General features: G+C 41.5%; 1 protein-coding gene across 1 annotated transcript in view; it reads right to left on the bottom strand.

The window, feature by feature from the left end:
• Positions 1 to 11,411: 11,411 nt before the first annotated feature.
• Positions 11,412 to 20,021, bottom strand: part of zgc:63863 (uncharacterized protein LOC393372 homolog) — a 40,461-nt gene continuing 31,851 nt past the window's right edge. The window contains exon 8 of the mRNA XM_062990817.1: positions 11,412 to 13,326. Coding sequence (XP_062846887.1) covers positions 13,065 to 13,326 — 262 coding nt within the window. The 3' untranslated portion in view covers positions 11,412 to 13,064. The remainder of the gene's footprint in view (positions 13,327 to 20,021) is intronic.

Consider the following 20,021-nt stretch of genomic DNA (forward strand, 5'->3'; position numbering starts at 1 on the left):
CATTGTGTCAAAGTGTCATTTTGTCAGTGTTGTCCCATGAAAAGATATACTTAAATATCTGCAGAAATGTGAGGGGTCTACTCACTTTTGTGATACACTGTATATATATATATATATATATATATATATAAATAAACATTTTGACCACCTCCTTGTTTCTACACTCACTGTCCATTTTATTAGCTCCACTTACCATATAGAAGCACTTTGTCACTTTGTAGTTCTACAATTACTGACTGTAGTCCATCTGTCCATCTCTGCATGCTTTGTTAGCCCCCTTTCGTGCTGTTCTTCAATGGTCAGGACTGTCACTGGACCACCACAAAGTAGGTATTATTTGGGTGGTGGATCATTTTTAGCACTGCAGTGACACTGACATGGTGGTGGTGTGTTAGTGTGTGTTGTGCTGGTATGAGTGGATAAGACACAGCAGCGCTGATGGAGTTATTAAACACCTCACTGTCACTGCTGGACTGAGAATAGTCCACCAACATAGAATATCCAGCCAACAGCACCCCGTAGGCAGCGTTCTGTGACCACTGATGAAGGTCTAGAAGATGACCAACTCAAAACAGCAGCAATAGATGAGCGATCGTCTCTGACTTTACATCTACAAGGTGGACCAGCTAGGTAGGAGTGTCTAATAGAGTGGACAGTGAGTGGACAGTGAGGTGTTTAAAAACTCCATCAGCGCTGCTGTATCTGATCCACTCATACCAGCACAACACACACTAACACATCACCACCATGTCAGTGTCACTGCAGTGCTGAGAATGATCAACCAACTAAATAATACTTGTAATACTTTATACTAAATAAAACCCACAGTTCCTGTTGTCACCCATTTGCTTATTTATCTTTAGCATTAAACTTACTAAAACAGAGGTGCTAACTATTAGCAACGTACTGACTGAGATTTTATACCACATTTTCCACATTTTTTTTTTTGATGAAATTCAAAATTAACGGTGTAATATAATGTAAAATCACTTCACAATCTCCAAAAATGTTTGCAAAATATATCCCTGACAAGAATTAAATACATCCTATTCATTAATCTGTATCAGCATTTTTAAAACTGACAAAACAAAGCTAGTTTTAGGAATTAGCAAGCTGCAAATTAGGTATATTGTTGCTGAAATGCTAATCACAGACAGAATTTGAATTGGCAAACCATTTTTGGACCAGTCCCAGCCTCACTACAAATGCTTTACACACCAATGTGAACAGCAAGTTTCTGGTTTTGCTTCTTTTGATTTTGATTTAGCATTTAGAAGTAGCAACATCATTTGTTTGAAGTAGTTTGCTCTAAAGTGATTAAAAACAATACACTGTCTGCCTCCGGCCACATCCGGCAGGCAGGGCAGCTACACTAAGAACGATTGGCTGTTGTTCATACAGGGTGGGAACCAGAGCCTCTGCTGGTTGACTGATGGAGTCGAGGAATAATACGTTGATTAGGGTGTGTCTCTCCATACACAAGGCTGATCCGCATATGAACTGCAGTCGGCTACTGTGCATGTGTCGGAGGGGGCGTGTCAGTCTCGGCTCTCCCCAATCAAGAATGGAGATCAGCATCAGTAGAGAGAAAGCGTAATGCAGTCGGGTAATTGGATACGACTAGATTGGGAGGAAAATTGGGAAAAGTCATTATTTGATTGTTTTACCACCGCTTTATCTGATTCAGGGTCATGATGGGTACAATTCACTGGGCGAAACTACCCTGGACAAGTCGCCAGTCCATCATAGGGCAAACACACTAACACATACACACACCCCTAGTGCAATTTAGTATCCCCAGTTAACCTGAGTGCATGTCTTTGGGCTGTGGGAGGAAACCGGTGCACCCTGAGGAAACCTGAGAAACTCCACCTGGGAATTGAACCCAGAACCAGAGGCAACAGTGCTACCCACCGAGCCACCTCAATACACTAATATGACACCCCAAATTGAGAATTATAACCAACTTTAAGCTTTCAGATAAACTCTTTTACTTTTTTTTGTAGCAGGTAAGTTCTTTGGGCATTTGCATTGCAGCTGCCCAGACACACTGAGGTACAACAGAGCTGCGTCTCAGGTCCATTACCTTTCTGAAATGTTCTGCTCTTTTAAAGAAGCTTCTCTGTAGGCATTAAATACAAATGTATGAACTGAAGGTTGTCATGCAAGACTAAAGGAATCGAATCACATGTTGCGCTCACTTCAGGGGTCATGCCTAAAGGCGTAAAACAGTCAAGGACATGTTTTAAAAACAGAAGATCTGCGATCCACTTAACCATGATGCTATGCATAAAACATGGTATGGTCAGAGATGACATGCAAATGGTTCGCTGCATGACTTGCTGCACCATGTGGTTTTTATAATCCGGGGTAAGCACGGCGTGTTGAGCTTCCTCTACCGATTCGGATATCCATCCTGTCATCCTTCCACTAGTCTTGCTGCTGCATTTTTCTCACTTTTCACCTTTTAGGGGTTACCTGACTCTCTACTGCCACTTACCAAGCCTATAAAGGTTAGCAACTCACTGCTATCTCTTAGCAACAGTATGTCTATCTCGCTCCCTGCCTCTCTTGCATTCCTGCCATCGCTGTGACTTCCTGAGCTCTCGGTGACCTTCCTGTGTGAAGATTGTGCAGAGAGAGCTACTGGGAAAAGAAGACACACAGCTAGCAATACAGCTCCTGTCACCAGTGTCACAACCTCATCTTCCTCGGTCACACACACACACACTTATAAATGGCTCCATTTTTAGTTCCCGTGGGCCACAGCTATTTTCCAGTGCTAAGCTGTGAGCTGAATGGTGGAAAGCTTAGCAACTGGATCAGACAGATGTTAGAGGTTCTTCTCAGTGGTTAAAGGGTTGCAAGGTAACATTAGAGGGTCAAAAACAAATATCCCAGATATATAAAAACATGAAACTTTTATAAGAACTTGAGAGAGGGGTCAGGATTAGCACTTTTTCATGTAAATAGGGTTAGCTCAGTGGTGCACTGTACTCCAAGAAGCATATGTGTCTTTGTTTAATAGGACATGCTTTGAAGTAATACACTATATGGTTAAAATTAAGTGGACAACTGGGCGCTCAGGTGGCACAGTGACAAAACACGCTAGCACACCAGTGAGTTCGAATCTCAGCTCTGCTACCGGCAGGCTGGGCGCCTACACAGACAATGATTGGCTCATCTGTTGGATTAGATTCCGGGAGGGATTCCTCACAACTAATGCAGTTGCGACCTCTGCTGGCTGACTGATGGCGCCTGATTTAGAGATGTGACTCTTCATGCGCTAGACTGAGCCCCATATGAACTAATCTCGTGCAGGTGAAAAGATGCAGTCAGCTACTGCACATGTGTCGGAGGGGGCGTGTCTTAGTCACGCCTCTCCTCAGCCAGGAGTGGAGGTCAGCAGCAGTAGAGACGAAGCATAATGCAATTGAGTAATGATGACAGTGTAAGTATGTGGACACCTGACCATGAGCTTGTTGAATACAGCTACTTAAAAGTGAATACACAGCAACGCATTGAGTGGGTTTGGCAGGGTAATTAATAGTATCAAATCTTATATATATATATATATACTGTATATATATACAGTGTATCACAAAAGTGAGTACACCCCTCACATTTCTGCAAATATTTTATTATATCTTTTCATGGGACAACACTATAGACATGAAACTTGGATATAACTTAGAGTAGTCAGTGTACAACTTGTATAGCAGTGTAGATTTACTGTCTTCTGAAAATAACTCAACACACAGCCATTAATGTCTAAATGGCTGGCAACATAAGTGAGTACACCCCACAGTGAACATGTCCAAATTGTGCCCAAAGTGTCAATATTTTGTGTGACCACCATTATTATCCAGCACTGCCTTAACTCTCCTGGGCATGGAATTCACCAGAGCTGCACAGGTTGCTACTGGAATCCTCTTCCACTCCTCCATGATGACATCACGGAGCTGGTGGATGTTAGACACCTTGAACTCCTCCACCTTCCACTTGAGGATGCGCCACAGGTGCTCAATTGGGTTTAGTCCATCACCTTTACCTTCAGCTTCCTCAGCAAGGCAGTTGTCATCTTGGAGGTTGTGTTTGGGGTCGTTTTTATATACAGTATATATATATATATATATATATATATATATACAAAAGGAATATATAAAGATGCACAGAGATTTTCAGTTCTAGTGGTTACAAGGTACAGTTGTGTTCAAAATAATAGCACTGTGTTTAAAAAAGTGAATAAAGCTCAGAATTCTTATAATAGCTTTTATTTTCATACACACAAATGCATTGACAACACTGCACATTCTTTTCCAAATCAAAACATGAATTAAAATTGATCAAATGTGTTATTACTTTACAGAAAGTAAAGAAAAGGGAATATTAGGCTGTTCAAAAAAATTGCAGTGTCTGCATTTTTCTTTACAAACTCAAACATTTACTGTTTAAACTGAAAAATGCTTCAATATTTAGCTTTCCTGTAAACCACTAAACTAATAATCAGTTGTATAACCACTGTTTCTGAGAATTGCTTCACATCTGTTTCATGGAGTCAACCAACTTCTGGCACCTGTGAACAGGTATTCCAGCCCAGGACGATTGGACCACATTCCACAATTCCTCTGCATTTCTTGGTTTTGCCTCAGAAACAGCATTTTTGATGTCACCCCACAAGTTTTCTATTGGTTTAAGGTCCGGAGATTGGGCTGGCCAGTCCATAACATTAATCTTGTTGGTCTGAAACCAAGATGTTGCATGCTTACTGGTGTGTTTGGGGTCATTGTCTTGTTGAAACATCCATTTCAAGGGCATTTCCTCTTTGGCATGAGGCAACATGACCTCTTCAAGTATTTGGATGTATTCAAACTGATCCATGATCCCTGGTATGCCATAAATAGGCCCGACACCATAGTATGAGAAACATCCCCATATCATGATGCTTGCGCCACCATGCTTCACTGTCTTCACAGTGTACTGTGGCTTGAATTCAGTGTTCGGGGGTCGTCTGACAAACTGTCTGCGGCCACTAGACCCAAAAAGAACAATCTTGCTTTCATCAGTCCACAAAATGTTGCGCCATTTTTCTTTAGGCCAGTGAATGTGTTCTTTGGCAAATTGTAACCTCTTCAGCACATGTCGTTTTTGCAACAATGGGACTTTGCGGGGGCTTCTTGCCGATAGCTTGGCTTCACACAGGCGTCTTCTAACTGTCACAGTACTCTTAGGTAACTTTAGACTTTCTTTGATCTCCCTGGAGCTGATCATTGGCTGAGTCTTTGCCATTTTGGCTATTCTTCAATCCATCCGAATGGTAGTTTTCCATTTTCTTCCACGTCTTTCTGGTTTTGGTTGCCATTTTAAAGCATTTGAAATCATTTTAGCTGAGCAGCGTATAATTTTCTGCACTTTTTTATGTTTTTCCCTCTCCAATCGACTTTTTAATCAAAGTACGCTGTTCTTCTGAACAATGTCTGGAACGACCCATTTCACTCTGTTTTTTAGAGAGAAATGCACCATAACCAGCATGTACAACATCTGCTACTTTTATACTTTAATAAGGGCCACCTGTTTGACACCCATTTTTTCACAGAATGAATGACCTCACTAATTGAACTTTACACTGCTATTATTTTGAACACGCCCCTTTTAGTTACTTATTCAATTACACAGAATCAGCAACATGCATGTCATGATGGTTGGGTCTGTTGGTTTTTTATTACTCTACTACACCTACTAGTAAGTTTTTTGCCATGTATAAATATAATTTCTACCAAAAACAGTGATTGATCTGGTTAGTGATGTTGGACTGCTATTATTTTGAACACAACTGTAAATCTAATTGTGTTTTCCTCATCACAGTAATATGAACCCATTTAAAAAAGAAGTCTGACTTGTTTTCTTCTCTATTTATTTATGCATTTTTCTCCCGAATTAGCGTAGTCAATATGCCTTCCGCTGCTGGGGATCCCTGATTGCATTCGAGGAAGGTATTTTTCCTGCTCACGCCTCCTCCAAGTGCGCAGTCCTAGCGGACCCCTTCTTTCCGCCCATGCATTTTGCACAGGCACCTCTATCTGGTAATCAGGGTCCTTGTATATATAAATATATACACTGATCAGCCATAACATTAAAACCACCTCCTTGTTTCTACACTCACTGTCCATTTTATCAGCTCCACTTACCATATAGGATCACTTTTAAGTTCTACAATTATTGACTGTAGTCCATCTGTTTCTCTACGTACTTTTTTAACCTGCTTTCACCCTGTTCTTCAGTGGTCAGGACCACCACAGGACTACCACAGAGTAAGTATTATTTAGGTGGTGGATGATTCTCAGCACTGCAGTGACAATGACATGGTGGTGGTGTGTTAGTGTGTGTTGTGCTGGTATAAGTGGATCAGACACAGCAGGGCTGCTGGAGTTTTTAAATACTGTGTCCACTCTATTAGACACTTCTACCTAGTTGGTCCGCCTTGTAGATGTCAAGTCAGAGAGTGAGGTATTTAAAAACTCCATCAGCGCTGCTGTGTCTGATCCACTCATACCAGCACAACACACACTAACACACCACCACCATGTCATTGTCACTGCAGTGCTGAGAATGATCCAGCACCTAAACAATACCTGCTCTGTGGTGGTCCTGACCATTGAAGAACAGGGTGAAATTACTGCTCACTGCTGTGTCTGGGTCTAAAAACAAGTTGGTGGTTTTAATATTATGGCTGATCGGTGGTATATAAGCTTTCTGAGATTAATTTCATGTAAGGTTTTAAACCTCTGCTAGACTGCATGCAGACATGGGCTCAATAACCACCCTACATCAATATAACAGACGTGCTGTGAAAATAATAGATGTTATAGTTTTTTCAAATATAAATAATGACCATTGTGAATGTTTTCTGGGCATCGTAAAGTCTGTTCCTCCAGTCTGTTACTATCGACTTAAAACAACCCAATAAAATATCCCCCAAAGTGACGTTTTAACTGTAAGAAACGTCCAGACCTAAAGCTAACATTAGAGGAGTGTTAAAACATTAGCACTGTTTTGGCATATATTTTTATTTTCTTCAAAAAATATTACAGTAATTTGCAAACATTACGAGGTACAATACACTCAGTCTGTGTGCATCCTAACATCCCGGAGTATACATCAGTATACATAAATGTAATCTTGTTTTACCTCAAACATTTGGACTGTTAAATATATTACCTGGAATAACTATGAATATCGAAATGTCAAAGATAAACAACAAACAAATTCCAAAAACGAATTTAGGGGTCTTTTCCTATTGCGCAATACATAAACAGAATCTGGCCCAAATGGAACCTGGGACTTTAGTTCTAGCTGATTTTCCATTAGCCAGGTTGTGTTAGGTTCTGGCTATAAAAATAGTTCCATTCATTTTCTTGTACTTATCTTTAATAACCCTTTTTGTCTATTTTATTTATGCATTTTCTCCCATTTTAGCATTGTTAATTTGTCTTCCGCTGCTGGGGGATCCCTGATTGCAGTCGAGGTGGGTATATTGCTGCTCACGCCTCCTCCGACCCGCGCCCAGCCCTTAGTGGAACCCATTTTTACCTATGCATTCTGCACAGGCACCTCTCTATCTGCTAATCAGGGTCCTTACACAGCGTTTAAAGACCCCACCCACATAGACCGGTCATCCCGCCCTAACAGGACCATGTCTGCTGCATGTACTGCCAATTATGCCCGCTAGATGGTGCCCAGCCGACCGGTGGCAACGCCGAGTTTCGAGCCGAGGAGCTTAGAATCTCGGCGCTGGTGTGCTAGTGGAATATCCCGCTAGGCGCTTTAATAACCCTTTTATCCGAGTCAGGATCACAGTGGGTCTGAAGCCTGTTAATGGGTCTGAAGGATTTTTAATGGAAACTTGATGGCACAACCGAAAAAGTGGGTGCCACACAGAAACATGAGTTCTGGTGTCCTGGGTTTTACTCCTTTCGGTTTGCAAATTTTTTTCCTGTGAGATTTGCATTGGTTTCCTCTGGATACTCCAGTTTGGTTTTACCTTCCAATAACATGCAAACTGTAGATTAATTGCTCAAAACAGATTGTGTTGAAATGAATTTCTTGCACCCAGTTTTTTTTTCCCAGGCGATTTTCAACAGGCAATATTTAGTCATTCCTTTTCAGTAATGATTTATTCTTACCTGGAAACTGGAAACACTGGTCATGCTGTGGAAGCACACTCTGCAGAGGCTGTCAGTGTATCTCAAGGCATCACATGCTTACTTATTTAAAGTTAAGTCAGTCCACCTACTTGCATGTATTTTAGATGCTGGAGGAAACCAGAAATCCTAGAGGAGTATCAAACCTTAGTTCATTGAGCTAAAAAATACAGTTGTAATTATTATGCAGTATCTAGTGAATTAAACACCCTTTAGTGGACTGGTTTTTGTGTTATAGTGGTCAGCTCTACATTATTTTACATTTACATTTTCGGCATTTAGTTAGACGCCTTTATCCAAAGTGACTTACAGTACTGTGATAGTATACAGTCTAAACAATTGAGGGTTAAGGGCCTTGCTCAACGACCCAACAGCAGCAACCTGGCAGTGGTGGAACTTGAACCAGTGACCTTATAATTACTAGTCCAGTACATTTACCGCTAGCCTTTAACATCCCATATTAATATTATTTGTAACACTAATTAGCATAAATGGCTACCAAAAATGGTGTTGTGGAATACACAATCACTCTATAGTCTGCACCTTACAAATTCATATATCTCAGCTGTTTGTGGCTGGAAGCTGATTGGCCAAGTTCTCTGTGAGGAATAGCATTACTTTCTCCCCCATCAGTTGAGCAGCGCCAGCCAATCCTTGGCATCATACCCAGGTGTCTGTGAGCCTGTAAGTTGATCTGCATAACAATATTGTATGAGCTGCAACTTGGCTGGATGCACATGTTTAGGAGGAAGCAAGTGATAGCCATTTAATATTATTATTAATAATAAAATTATTTGCATTTTCCATAATGTCCCAACTTTTCCTGATCTGGGGTTGTAAAAAACCCACTTGCCTTAAAAAAGGGGGTCGTAATAGTAACAGCTAAGATGCTGGTTAAAACAATGCCTGAGTTTCGGGGGTTAAGAACATGGGCTGGGCTCACAAACACAGAAGGCACATAGTGGTACATGAACCTAGCCATTGGGAGGCACCCACATCAAGCCCAGATAAATAGGGGGACTGTGTCAGAAAGGGCATCCAGCATGAAAACTGTGCCAAATCAAGTATGAGGATAAATGATCCACTGTGGCAACCTCCAACAGAAGCAGCCGAAGAGAATCATCACTGGTCTAAAATGCTGTGGAATATGGATTTTTTTGCAGTTCTGCATTGGAGAAACAGCTCAGAGAGACTCACACCCTTCTGACTGTAAGCAGAAAGATTAAGTAACTAAGTAACTAAACTGGTCCCTCAAAGACCTTGCCCCATGTGAGGATGATGCAGTTGGCTACTGCACATAAATCGGAGGGGGCATGTGTCAGTCACATTATAATTAGAAATAATTAGAAGATAAATAATCCATATTCACAGGTGAATACTTCAGACATTAGTCCACGATTCTTTCTGCAACACACACCTACACATATTACACACAAAAATAGACCAACATTTCCAATACAATTCACCTGCCAGTCATGCTAAAGACAACCGTCCGCTCCTGATTACATGCAGTACATCATGATCTACATTGAACATTTATCCACTAATTAGCAAAATATAAACAGTAAAAAAACACAATCTGTGCATCTTCACGATGAGTTCCTGTACACCTGCAATAATCTTAAAATTGATTGCGTGTTCATTGCTTGATTACCACCTGCGATGCATCCAAACGTTCAGTTTGTTTTCCATCTGAGGTTTGCACAGTTCTACAGGTGCACTTTCTTTGCTTAAGGCACATCCTGCTATTCATATTTCATCCATTTCTTACTCAGACATTTGGCAGAAAAAAAGATGCACACTTGTAAACCGGTATTAGCACCGGCCCAAAGCCTTGCCAACAGCCAAAGGGGCTGAATTAAATTCACATTAAATGAAGACGGCTCGGGCATTTGTAGCTGGGCGTATAATTAACCAAATTCAAAGAAAGAAGAAACTAAGCTGAACATGTTTCCAGAATGAAACTTTTCTCATTGATGTTTTTTTTTTGGCGGTGTCATTTACAGGACGAGCTTCTCATAGAGCGGTGTGGTAGATAAACAGCTGCTTTACAGCTCTCTCACCATGGCACTAATAGAGAAGAGAAGAGCATCCGGTGCTCCAGGCAGCATTCAGCAATGTAATTCAGTCTTGGCTCGTGGAGTCTTCGCCTCGGTCTGTTTATGACAAAGACAATAAAGTATGAGGACAGGGCCAGGGAAAGGCAAGATGCTTAATCTCTTTGGACGGATTTATATTCTACTGTAAGTAAGTGTGCGCTGGAAACGTCTCGTTAAAATCTCAGGGAAGCCGAGGGGACTAAAGGCAGGTAATCGGCTGAAAAGATCAGTCTGTGCAGCAGATTTGAGGAAAGATTGTAGTACATCATTTCTGTAAGTAGGGTATGTATTTAGATTAACAAGCTTTGAACCAATCCTTGTCATCTGACATCAGCAGTGTGGCTGCTTCCATTTTTATAAGCCTTTAAAATGAAGCTTAACACTGAGCTTCCCATATTAAAACTAGCAGCATTTTCTGATAGAATGCTTTGTACGAGTCACTGTTTAGGAGGAAGCATGTGATAGCCATTTACCTTCCAGACTGGTGGCTGTCATGTGATTGGGAAAACTATTTGCTATTTTATAGCAACTTTATGACATGCCATAATTTCATTAGCTTAGATTTGTATTTCCTTTTATTTATTTATGCATTTTTCTCCGTCTTCCGCTGCTGGGGGATCCCTGATTGCATTTGAGGAGGGTATATTGCTGCTCACGCCTCGTCCGACCCGTGAGCAGCAATATACCCCACCCACACAGTCCAGTCATCCCGCCCCTAGCAGATACAGTGGCCAATCAGTGTCTGCTGCAGGCACTGCTAATTATGCCCGCCGACCGGTGGCAACACCGAGTTTCGAACTGAGTTCAGAATCTTGGCGCTGGTGTGCTAGCGGCTTATCCCACTGTGCCACCTAGGCGCCAGCTTAGATTTTTTAATAAAAACTGGCTACATGAACAGCTATACAAACTTATTTTTAAATAAGAAACCCACTTGCCTTAAAAAAAGTTTGTTCCGGGGGTTAAAATCCTGGGCTAGGTTCACAAATACAGAAGGCACATAGCAGTACATGAACCTAGCCATTAAGAAGCACACATATCAGTGCACCCATAGTGCTGGTCCCAAGCCCAGGGACAAGCAGACAAATAAACAAATAAACAGACGTCGCACTTTGTCTGTTTATTTTATTAAAATAATTCTTTTTCCACTGATGTCCAGAAACTACACTACCATCAAGTTTAATATACGCCAGCTGCTCTCCCCCATTATCATACCTCCACTGTACACACAACATAAGCACTCAATAGTGGCAGTGAAGTACTACAAATCAGAGATGTTCCTGTAAATCACATGATCGCAAAGAACAAAGCTGCACAAGGACCACACCCACTTTTTAAAAGCCCTAGTCCTGGACGTTTTGCTAACCGCCTAGTTAGCAAATTAGCCAGGCTACAACAATGGAAATCAAAAGTAACCAAACTGATATGATAAATTACTATATTCACACAAATTCTGCTACGTAATAATTACAGGTACTTAAAACATCAAAAAGCACCTTGACATCTGTGCCATAGCAAGAAGGTCCTGGGTTTGATCCCCAGGTGGGGTGGGCCGGGTCCTTTTCTTGTGGAGTTTGCATGTTCTCCAGATATTTTGGATGGTAGTAATACACCAACCAGGCATAACATTATAAGCACTGACATGTGAAGTGAATAACACTGATTATCTTTTCATCACGGCACCTGTTAGTGGGTGGGATATATTAGGCAGCAAGTGAACATTTTATCCTCAAAGTTGATGTGTTAGAAGCAGGAAAAATGGGTGAGCGTAAGGATTTGAGCGAGTTTGACGAGGGCCAAATTGTGATGGCTAGACTGGGTCAGAGCATCTCCAAAACTTCAGCTCTTGTGGGGTGTTCCAGATCTGCAGTGGTCAGTATTTATCAAAGGTGGTCCAAGGAAGTAACAGTGGTAAACCGGCGACAGGGTCATGGGCGGCTGGCCTGTGTGGTCCGATTCAACAGATGAGCTACTGTAGCTTGACTTGCTGAAGAAGTTAATGCTGGTTCTGATAGAAAGGTGTCCGACTCCATGCCTCGATGGGTCAGGGCTGTTTTGGCAGCAAAAAGGGGACCAACAGAGTATTAGTAAGGTGGTCATAATGTTATGCCTGATCGGTGTATATTAAAGAAATGTACTTTTTGGTAGAAAATTAAAGAATGTCAACGCAGAAGTGTTAAAAGATCCTCTCCTCAAAGCTTCCAGACTAGTGTTTACTTTGTAAAAATAAGAGATCATTTGCTTCTATTTCATTTGTGACCATTCTTCAAATACACAAGATGAATGTGTGAGAGTGTGTGTGGGTGTTTCTTTGTTTTTGTTTTTTTGCTCGAGTGTAAACGTGCAGGCTTCGAAGTGTTGCGTTCACTGATGGACGAGTTGTTTATCCTGTGCAGACTGAGGAAACCCACCTGCTTGTTCTCATCTCTTATCATCTGAATGAGCTGTTTCTTTTACTCTGAGAGGTTAAAAAAAAGCTGTTTAATAATTTGTGCGTCTGTTGCTGTACAGAATCCACTACGGCGCACTTTTTTCCTGACGTTTTGCTGATGGGATGGTGTTCAGAAATGCTTATCAGTACAAAACCTGTCCACTTTAGCTTTCATATTTCCAATATTAGCTTGGGAGATGTAGAGGTATAAACAGGGGGTGAGGCTAAATCATTTTGTGTTTTTTTTCCTACATTTCATTTTCTTTAGGGTTTTTTTATGCAAATCAGATGACATAATTACTAGTCCTAGTTTGGCATGTGACACACACTTAAAGGTCAGAACAGATGTAGAAGAAAATCAGGTGCCCAGTCCATGGCGCTCTGTGCGACTGCTAGTGCGGCTGCCCCGAGAGTGGCTGAAATCCCCCACACGGCCATTTTCATGAGCTGCTGGGCGCCGCTGGGTTGGACGCTAGGGGGGTGCGCCGGGACGAGGCAGGGATCATGATGCTGGTGGACCTGCTGCTGGCGCAGGACAGAGTCAGGCCGCTGCTGTTGAATGGAGGTCTGGAAGTCCTGAAAGGAATTGATAGCCAAGCTGAGGAGAAGAAAACAAGGCATGAGGAATAATACTTATTACTAAAACCCTACCTAATTCACGGCCGTAAAAATCACGTCACGGACCATGACATGAGCCGTTCCCGTTGTAATATGCAATCTGCTGTGAAATTCAAAATTTAAGGTGTTTAGTGATTTTGTCCCAATGGGGATTCCATATTTAATGGAAAAGTGTGCTTCTCTACACACGTGATCGTCTCTCTGAAGTCTGTGCTGCGCCTCAAAAGAACAAGTCAATAGTTTGCCTCTGTACATTTGATTTATTTCTTTAGTACGCTATAATAAACCCTATCAAGCATTTAAGGGGCAGTCGAAGGAAAACACCACGTATTCAGTAACTTCACAACATGCTCTTGTGAGATTAAGTTCTTAAATTCATGTATATATGTTGAATACACCGATCAGCCATAACATTAAAACCACCTCCTGGTTTCTGTACTCACTGTCCATTTTATCAGCTCCACTTACCATATAGAAGCACTTTGTAGTTCTACACAGCAGCACTGCTGGAGTTTTAAACACCTCACTGTCACTGCTGGACATCCAGCCAACAGCGCCCCGTGGGCAGCGTCCTTTGACCACTGCTGAAGGTCTAGAAGATGACCAACTCAAACAGCAGCAATAGATGAACGATCGTCTCTGACTTTACATCTACAAGGTGGACCAACTAGGTAAAAGTGTCTAATAGAGTGGACAGTAAGTGGACACGGTTTTTAAAAACTCCAGCAGCACTGCTGTGTCTGATCCACTCATACCAGCACAACCACCATCATGTCAGTGTCACGGCATTGCTAAGAATGATCCACCACCTAAATGATACCTGCTCTGTGGTGGTCCTGTGGGTGTCCTGATTATTGAAGAACAGAGTAAAAACAGGCTAAAAAGGTATGTAGAGAAACAGATGGACTACAGTTAGTAATTGTAGAACTAAAAGGTGCTTCTATATGGTAAGTGGAGCTGATAAAATGGACAGTGAGTGTATAAACAAGGAGGTGGTTTTAATGTTATGGCTGATCAGTGTATATCAGTGGTTCTCAACCAGAGGGCGAGCCTAGAGAGGGGTCCTGTTGTGTTTAATTGAGATGAGTAAAAAGTATCACAGGATAAAATTGGCTATGAGAGATTTCTTGTGACGTCACAGAAATGTATTTTGAACTGCCTACAGCCTACGTTGGGTCAACGAACGGCAACTATAAAAGATTCTGATTCAGTTGTTGATACATATCCCGCTAAAGTAGACCAAATGAGGAAGCTCCCACCACCAGTTCACCAGAAGTAAACCCACTACATCATAATATAACTTCATTGTGAATTCATTGATTCTCCCATGAGCAAGAACACAATACCTTTTGTCATTCTAGCTGAAAGCATAAGAATAATATCATAACCCACTTTAAAGGGTTTTTTTTAACACAGGGGTCTAGGAGATAAAAAGGTTAAGAACCGCTGGATTATCCCAAGGTCCTGTCTTTTTGCTTTGAGTGGACTGTCTCATTATTTGCTTATAACCAAATAAAACAGCCAGTTCAGACTACTTACTATTGGTTATTACCAGTAGTAATCCATTTCCTTCTACATTCTCCCTCAGGTCTACAGTATGAACTGAGTAAATCTGCTGTGACAAAAATGACCGAACTCAATACGTAACGTTAGTGCAGAATTACAAGGAAAAGTGACTGACTGATTGATTACTACATAAGAACAACGATAAAGTGTGAGTGACAAAACAGTAAAAAGAAATGAACACAGAAAGAATGGAAGGGTACAGCGTTATGCCCTCTAGTCTGCTCGCAAAGACGGTACTCTTAATTTCAGCGGTAATGTGTTCCAATTACAGCAGTGAGGCGACGTTACATGGCTCGCGCTGAGGGCTAAAGTACACACGGTTCCTTTAACAGTTTGCAGGAAAACATCATTAAAAAAATCATAAAATATTCAATTCCATTTCATTATTGTCCCTCTGGTGGAACGCTAACTGCGAACGCTGGTCTCTCATGACTATAAAACACCCAGAAAATAAAGACCCCGTGCTCAAGCACTTTAAAAAAGCACCGTTGAGAGAAAAGGACCGTGGATGTGAAGTAAAAGCACTCGATATCTAAAACACTTTCTGTTTCTCCTTTTTTCCTGTCCCTTCCCTTTATCCCTCGCATTCTGTAGCTCTCATTAAGATCTGCAGCTAATACGGCGCAGCTGAAAATAGCTGACAGGTAGAAGCAGAGCAATTAACTTTTAAACTCTCACTTTAAGGTTGAAAGACCCGAGAGAGAGTCAAATCAGGCGCTGATGAAACCACAGCCTTATCTGCGACCCCAGTTCACGCAAGCGCTGTCAATCAACTACAGTAAAAATTAAAACGACTCCTCTTCAGCATGTTTGTTACAGTTTAATTACAACCCCAAATCAGAAAAAGTTGGGACAGCATAGAAAATGCAAATAATAAAAAACACAGTGTTCCTTACATTTACTTTGACTTTTATTTGATTGCAGACAGGATGAACCTGAGATATTTCATGTTTTATCTGCTCAACTTTATTTCATTTATTAATAAACATCCATTCCTGCATTTCAGGTCTGCAACACATTCCAAAAAAAGTTGGGACAGTAAAGCATTTACCACTTTGTAATGTTGCTATTCCTTCTCACCACACTTAAAAGACGTTTTGGCACAAAGGAGACCAAGTGATTTAGTGTTTCAGCTTTTATTTTGTCCCATTCTTCCTGCAAACACGTCTTAAGATGTGCAACATCGTCACATTTTTTTCTCATCACACATTCTCTACTGGGGACAGGTCAGGACTGCAGGCAGGTCAGTTCAGTACCTGTACCCTCTTCTTCCACAGCCTTGTCTTTGTAATGTGTGCAGCATGTGGTTTGTTGAAAAATGCATGGACGTCACTGACAAAAATGACGTCTTGAAGGCAGCATATGTTGCTCTAAGATCTCAATGTACTTTTCTGCATTAATGCTGCCATCACAGAAGTGTTAATGACCTTTGACAATGGCACTGACACACCCCATACCATGACAGACCCTGGCTTTTGGATTTGTTGCTGATAACAGTCTGGATGGTCCTTTTTATCTTTGGTGCGGCGCACACGGCGTCCATTTTTTTCAAAAATGCTGAATAATCTGACCACAATACACGTTTCCACTGTGTGATGGTCCATCCTAGATACCTCCGAGCCCAGAGAAGTCGACGCCGCTTCTGGACATGCACAGTAAAGTTTAAAGTGGCATTTGTGCATGTAACTCTGTATTGTAGTGCTTGACAAAGGTTTGCCAAAGTAATCCCTCACCCATGTGGTTATATCAGCTATTGTTGAGTGGTGGTTCTTGATGCAGTGCTGTCTGAGGGATCGAAGATCACGAGCGTTCAGCTTAAGCTTTAAGCCATGGCCTTCACGCACTGAAATTTCTCCCTTTTTCTTGAATGGTTTAATGCTATTATGCACTGTAGAGGAAGAAATATGCAAATCCCTTCCAATCGTTCTTTGAGGTTCATTGTTTTTAAACAGATCCTCTGGTCATCTTTACTCATCAAAGACTCAGCCTTTCCTGGATGCTGCTTTTGTACCAAACCATGATTACAATCACCTGTTGACATCACCTGTTTAAAATCACATAATTTTTTAGTTTTTTTATGTCATTACTAGCCCTAAATTGCCCCCGTCCCAACTTTTTTTTAAAAAGTGTTGCAGGCCTGAAATGCAAAAGTGGATGTTTATTAAAAAATGAAATGAAGTTGAGCAGATAAAACATGAAATATCTCAGGTTCATCCTGTCTGCAATCAAATAAAAGTCAAAGTAAAAGTAAGGAACACTGCATTTTTATTTGCATTTTCCATACTGTCCCAACTTTTTCTGATTTGGGGTTGTACATCACAAACCAGAAGCTTATGCAGCAGCATCACCACCACTGTAGAAAGCAAACATTTATTTCCTGTTTTTCTTTCTTTCTACTCATTTCCTTTTCCAGATTGCAACTTCTTAGCATCATGCACCATTCCCAGTCAAACCAAGTAGAGCCGCAGACTAGCACACGTTCCTCCCAAAATGAGTGCTGTCACAAGTCACTTCTTTTCCCTTTCCAGAGATGTACTCTCACAGAAAGCTACGTACCATGTACTGAGAGTCATGCTCCGCTACTGTAGGCAACTCAAGCAGCCATTGCAACGGCAATAAAAAACACCATCAACCCTCCCTCAGGCACAGCCAACTGTGTCAGTTAGACACCAGGCCGGGTTGATAGCATCAGCTCTCAGCAGTGATGGGCTAGCAAATTAAGACTATTGTGCCACCCGAGTGCCCGCAGGCAATGTTTTAAATGTGCTTTATAGGGCAGCACAATGGCTTGGTGAGTAGCATTGTCGCCTCACAGTAAGATGGTCCTGGGTTCGATTCCCAGGTGGAGCGGTCCGAGTCTTTTTCTGTAAAGCTCTCCCTGTGTCTGTGTGGGTTTCCTCTGAGTGGCTCCAGTCTCTACCCCGACCCCCCCTGAAAAAGACACTTTAATTAGAATACAAATGGTTTGAAAAGCCATCTGAGGATATGGACTATATCAAGAGAATGGGTGTAGAGGAAAAAAGTAAAAAAGACTATGTACTAAACCCACTGTGACTCCATTTGAGAGTTAGCATAGAGCAGATGTGGATTCCCTAGTGAGACCATCCCCTCCAGGCAAGAAGCAATCCACCACCAAGCTAAACCAGAGTTTTTTAGACTGAAGAGTTTGTACAGGAGGGTCTTGTAGTTTACTGTATCACAGGTGAAGTGAATAACACTGATTATCTCTTCATCACGGCACCTGTTAGTGGGTGGGATATATTAGGCAGCAAGTGAACATTTTATCCTCAAAGTTGATGTGTTAGAAGCAGGAAAAATGGGTGAGCGTAAGGATTTGAGCGAGTTTGACAAGGGCCAAATTTTTATGGCTAGACGACTGGGTCAGAACCAAAACTGCAGCTCTTATGGGGTGTTCCCAGTCTGCAGTGGTCAGTATCTATCAAAAGGGGTCCAAGAAAACAACCGGAGTAAACCGGCGACAGGGTCATGGGCGACTGAAGAGTTTGGACAGGAGGGTCTTGTGGTTTACTGTATCAAAGGTCAAAGATGGGTATATCAGAAGTAATAGAGAAGAATTTGGCCAATCTGTAATTAAGTGTGATGTTTGAAACCAGACTGGTTCAAGAACATTACAGTCATTCAGTCTGTGTAGGGGGTTGGATGGAGTGATAACATGTTTAATGATGGTTTTTATATTTTTATATAAACTACTGAGTACTCAGGAGGAGCTTTTATGTCTCAGGAGTGCATGACAGTATACAGTTTGGGAACCGCTGCATTGATCATAGACAATCATTACAAGGTCTAGACACTAAAGCTCAAACTATATGTTGCAAGCTATGCAGCACAACAACGTTATGTAACCTGAGACCCCGAGCCAGCCTGCACATCACTTACTGCACATTACTTACAATATAAGCACTTAAGCGGCATTGTGGGGGAATCCCACCCCATACACAACAATGAGCCATGCGGGTCTACTTTAAACACCATCAGATTGTGTATGATGTGGAGTACACAGTGGTGATGCAACACACTACAATGACTGGCTATGACAAACATTTGGAGGCTGACATTGTTGCCAAAAGCAGTGCAACTAAGTATAAAGGAAGGGTGCCTTTAATTAGTGCGTATTTGTTCATGACCATGACAGGTCAACTTTTTGTTAGATGTATTTGAACATGCTATTAAAATATTCCAATAATACAGTTGGTACATATCCAATTAGTTCTGGAGACTTTGGCTTTGTATGCTATACAATCAAGGCTGCCAATAACGTTCGTTGACCACAACTGTATAAGCATATACACTGATCAGCCATAACATTAAAACCACCTTCTTGTTTCTACACTCACTGTCCATTTTATCAGCTCCACTTACCATATAGAAGCTCCTTGTAGTTCTACAATTACTAACTGTAGTCCATCTGTTTCTCTGCATGCTTTGTTAGCCCCCATTCATGCTGTTCTTCAGTGGTCATGACCCCAACAAGACCAACACAAAGTAGGTATTATTTGGGTGGTGGGTCATTCTCAGCACTGCAGTTACACTGACATGGTGGTGGTGTGTTAGTGTGTGTTGAGCTGGTATGAGTGGATCAGACACAGCAGTACTGCTGGAGTTTTTAAATACCTCACTGTTACTGCTGGACTGAGAATGGTCCACCGACCAAAAATATCCAGCCAACAGCGCCCCGTGGGCAGCATCCTGAGACCACTAATGAAGGTCTAGAAGATGACCGACTCAAACAGCAGCAATAGATGAGTGATCATCTCTGACTTTACATCTACAAGGTGGACCAACTAGGTAGGAGTGTCTAATAGACACTAAATAATACCTGCTCCGTGGTGGTCCTGTGGGGGTCCTGACCATTAAAGAACAGAGTGAAAGCACACTAAAAATGTATGTAGAGAAGTAGATGGACTACTCAATTGTAGAACAACAAAGGTGCTTCTATATGGTAAGTGGAGCTGATAAAATGGACAGTGAGTGTAGAAACTTGGAGGTGGTTTTAATGTTCTGGCTGATCAATGTACTTTGCAAAGTGTGAACATATATAAAAGGAGCTGTATTTACCATTTATTCTGAAACAAATCATACACATAACAG

Source organism: Trichomycterus rosablanca, chromosome 2 (genome assembly GCF_030014385.1).
Source record: "Trichomycterus rosablanca isolate fTriRos1 chromosome 2, fTriRos1.hap1, whole genome shotgun sequence".
In the NCBI taxonomy this organism is placed as follows: Eukaryota; Metazoa; Chordata; class Actinopteri; order Siluriformes; family Trichomycteridae; genus Trichomycterus; species Trichomycterus rosablanca.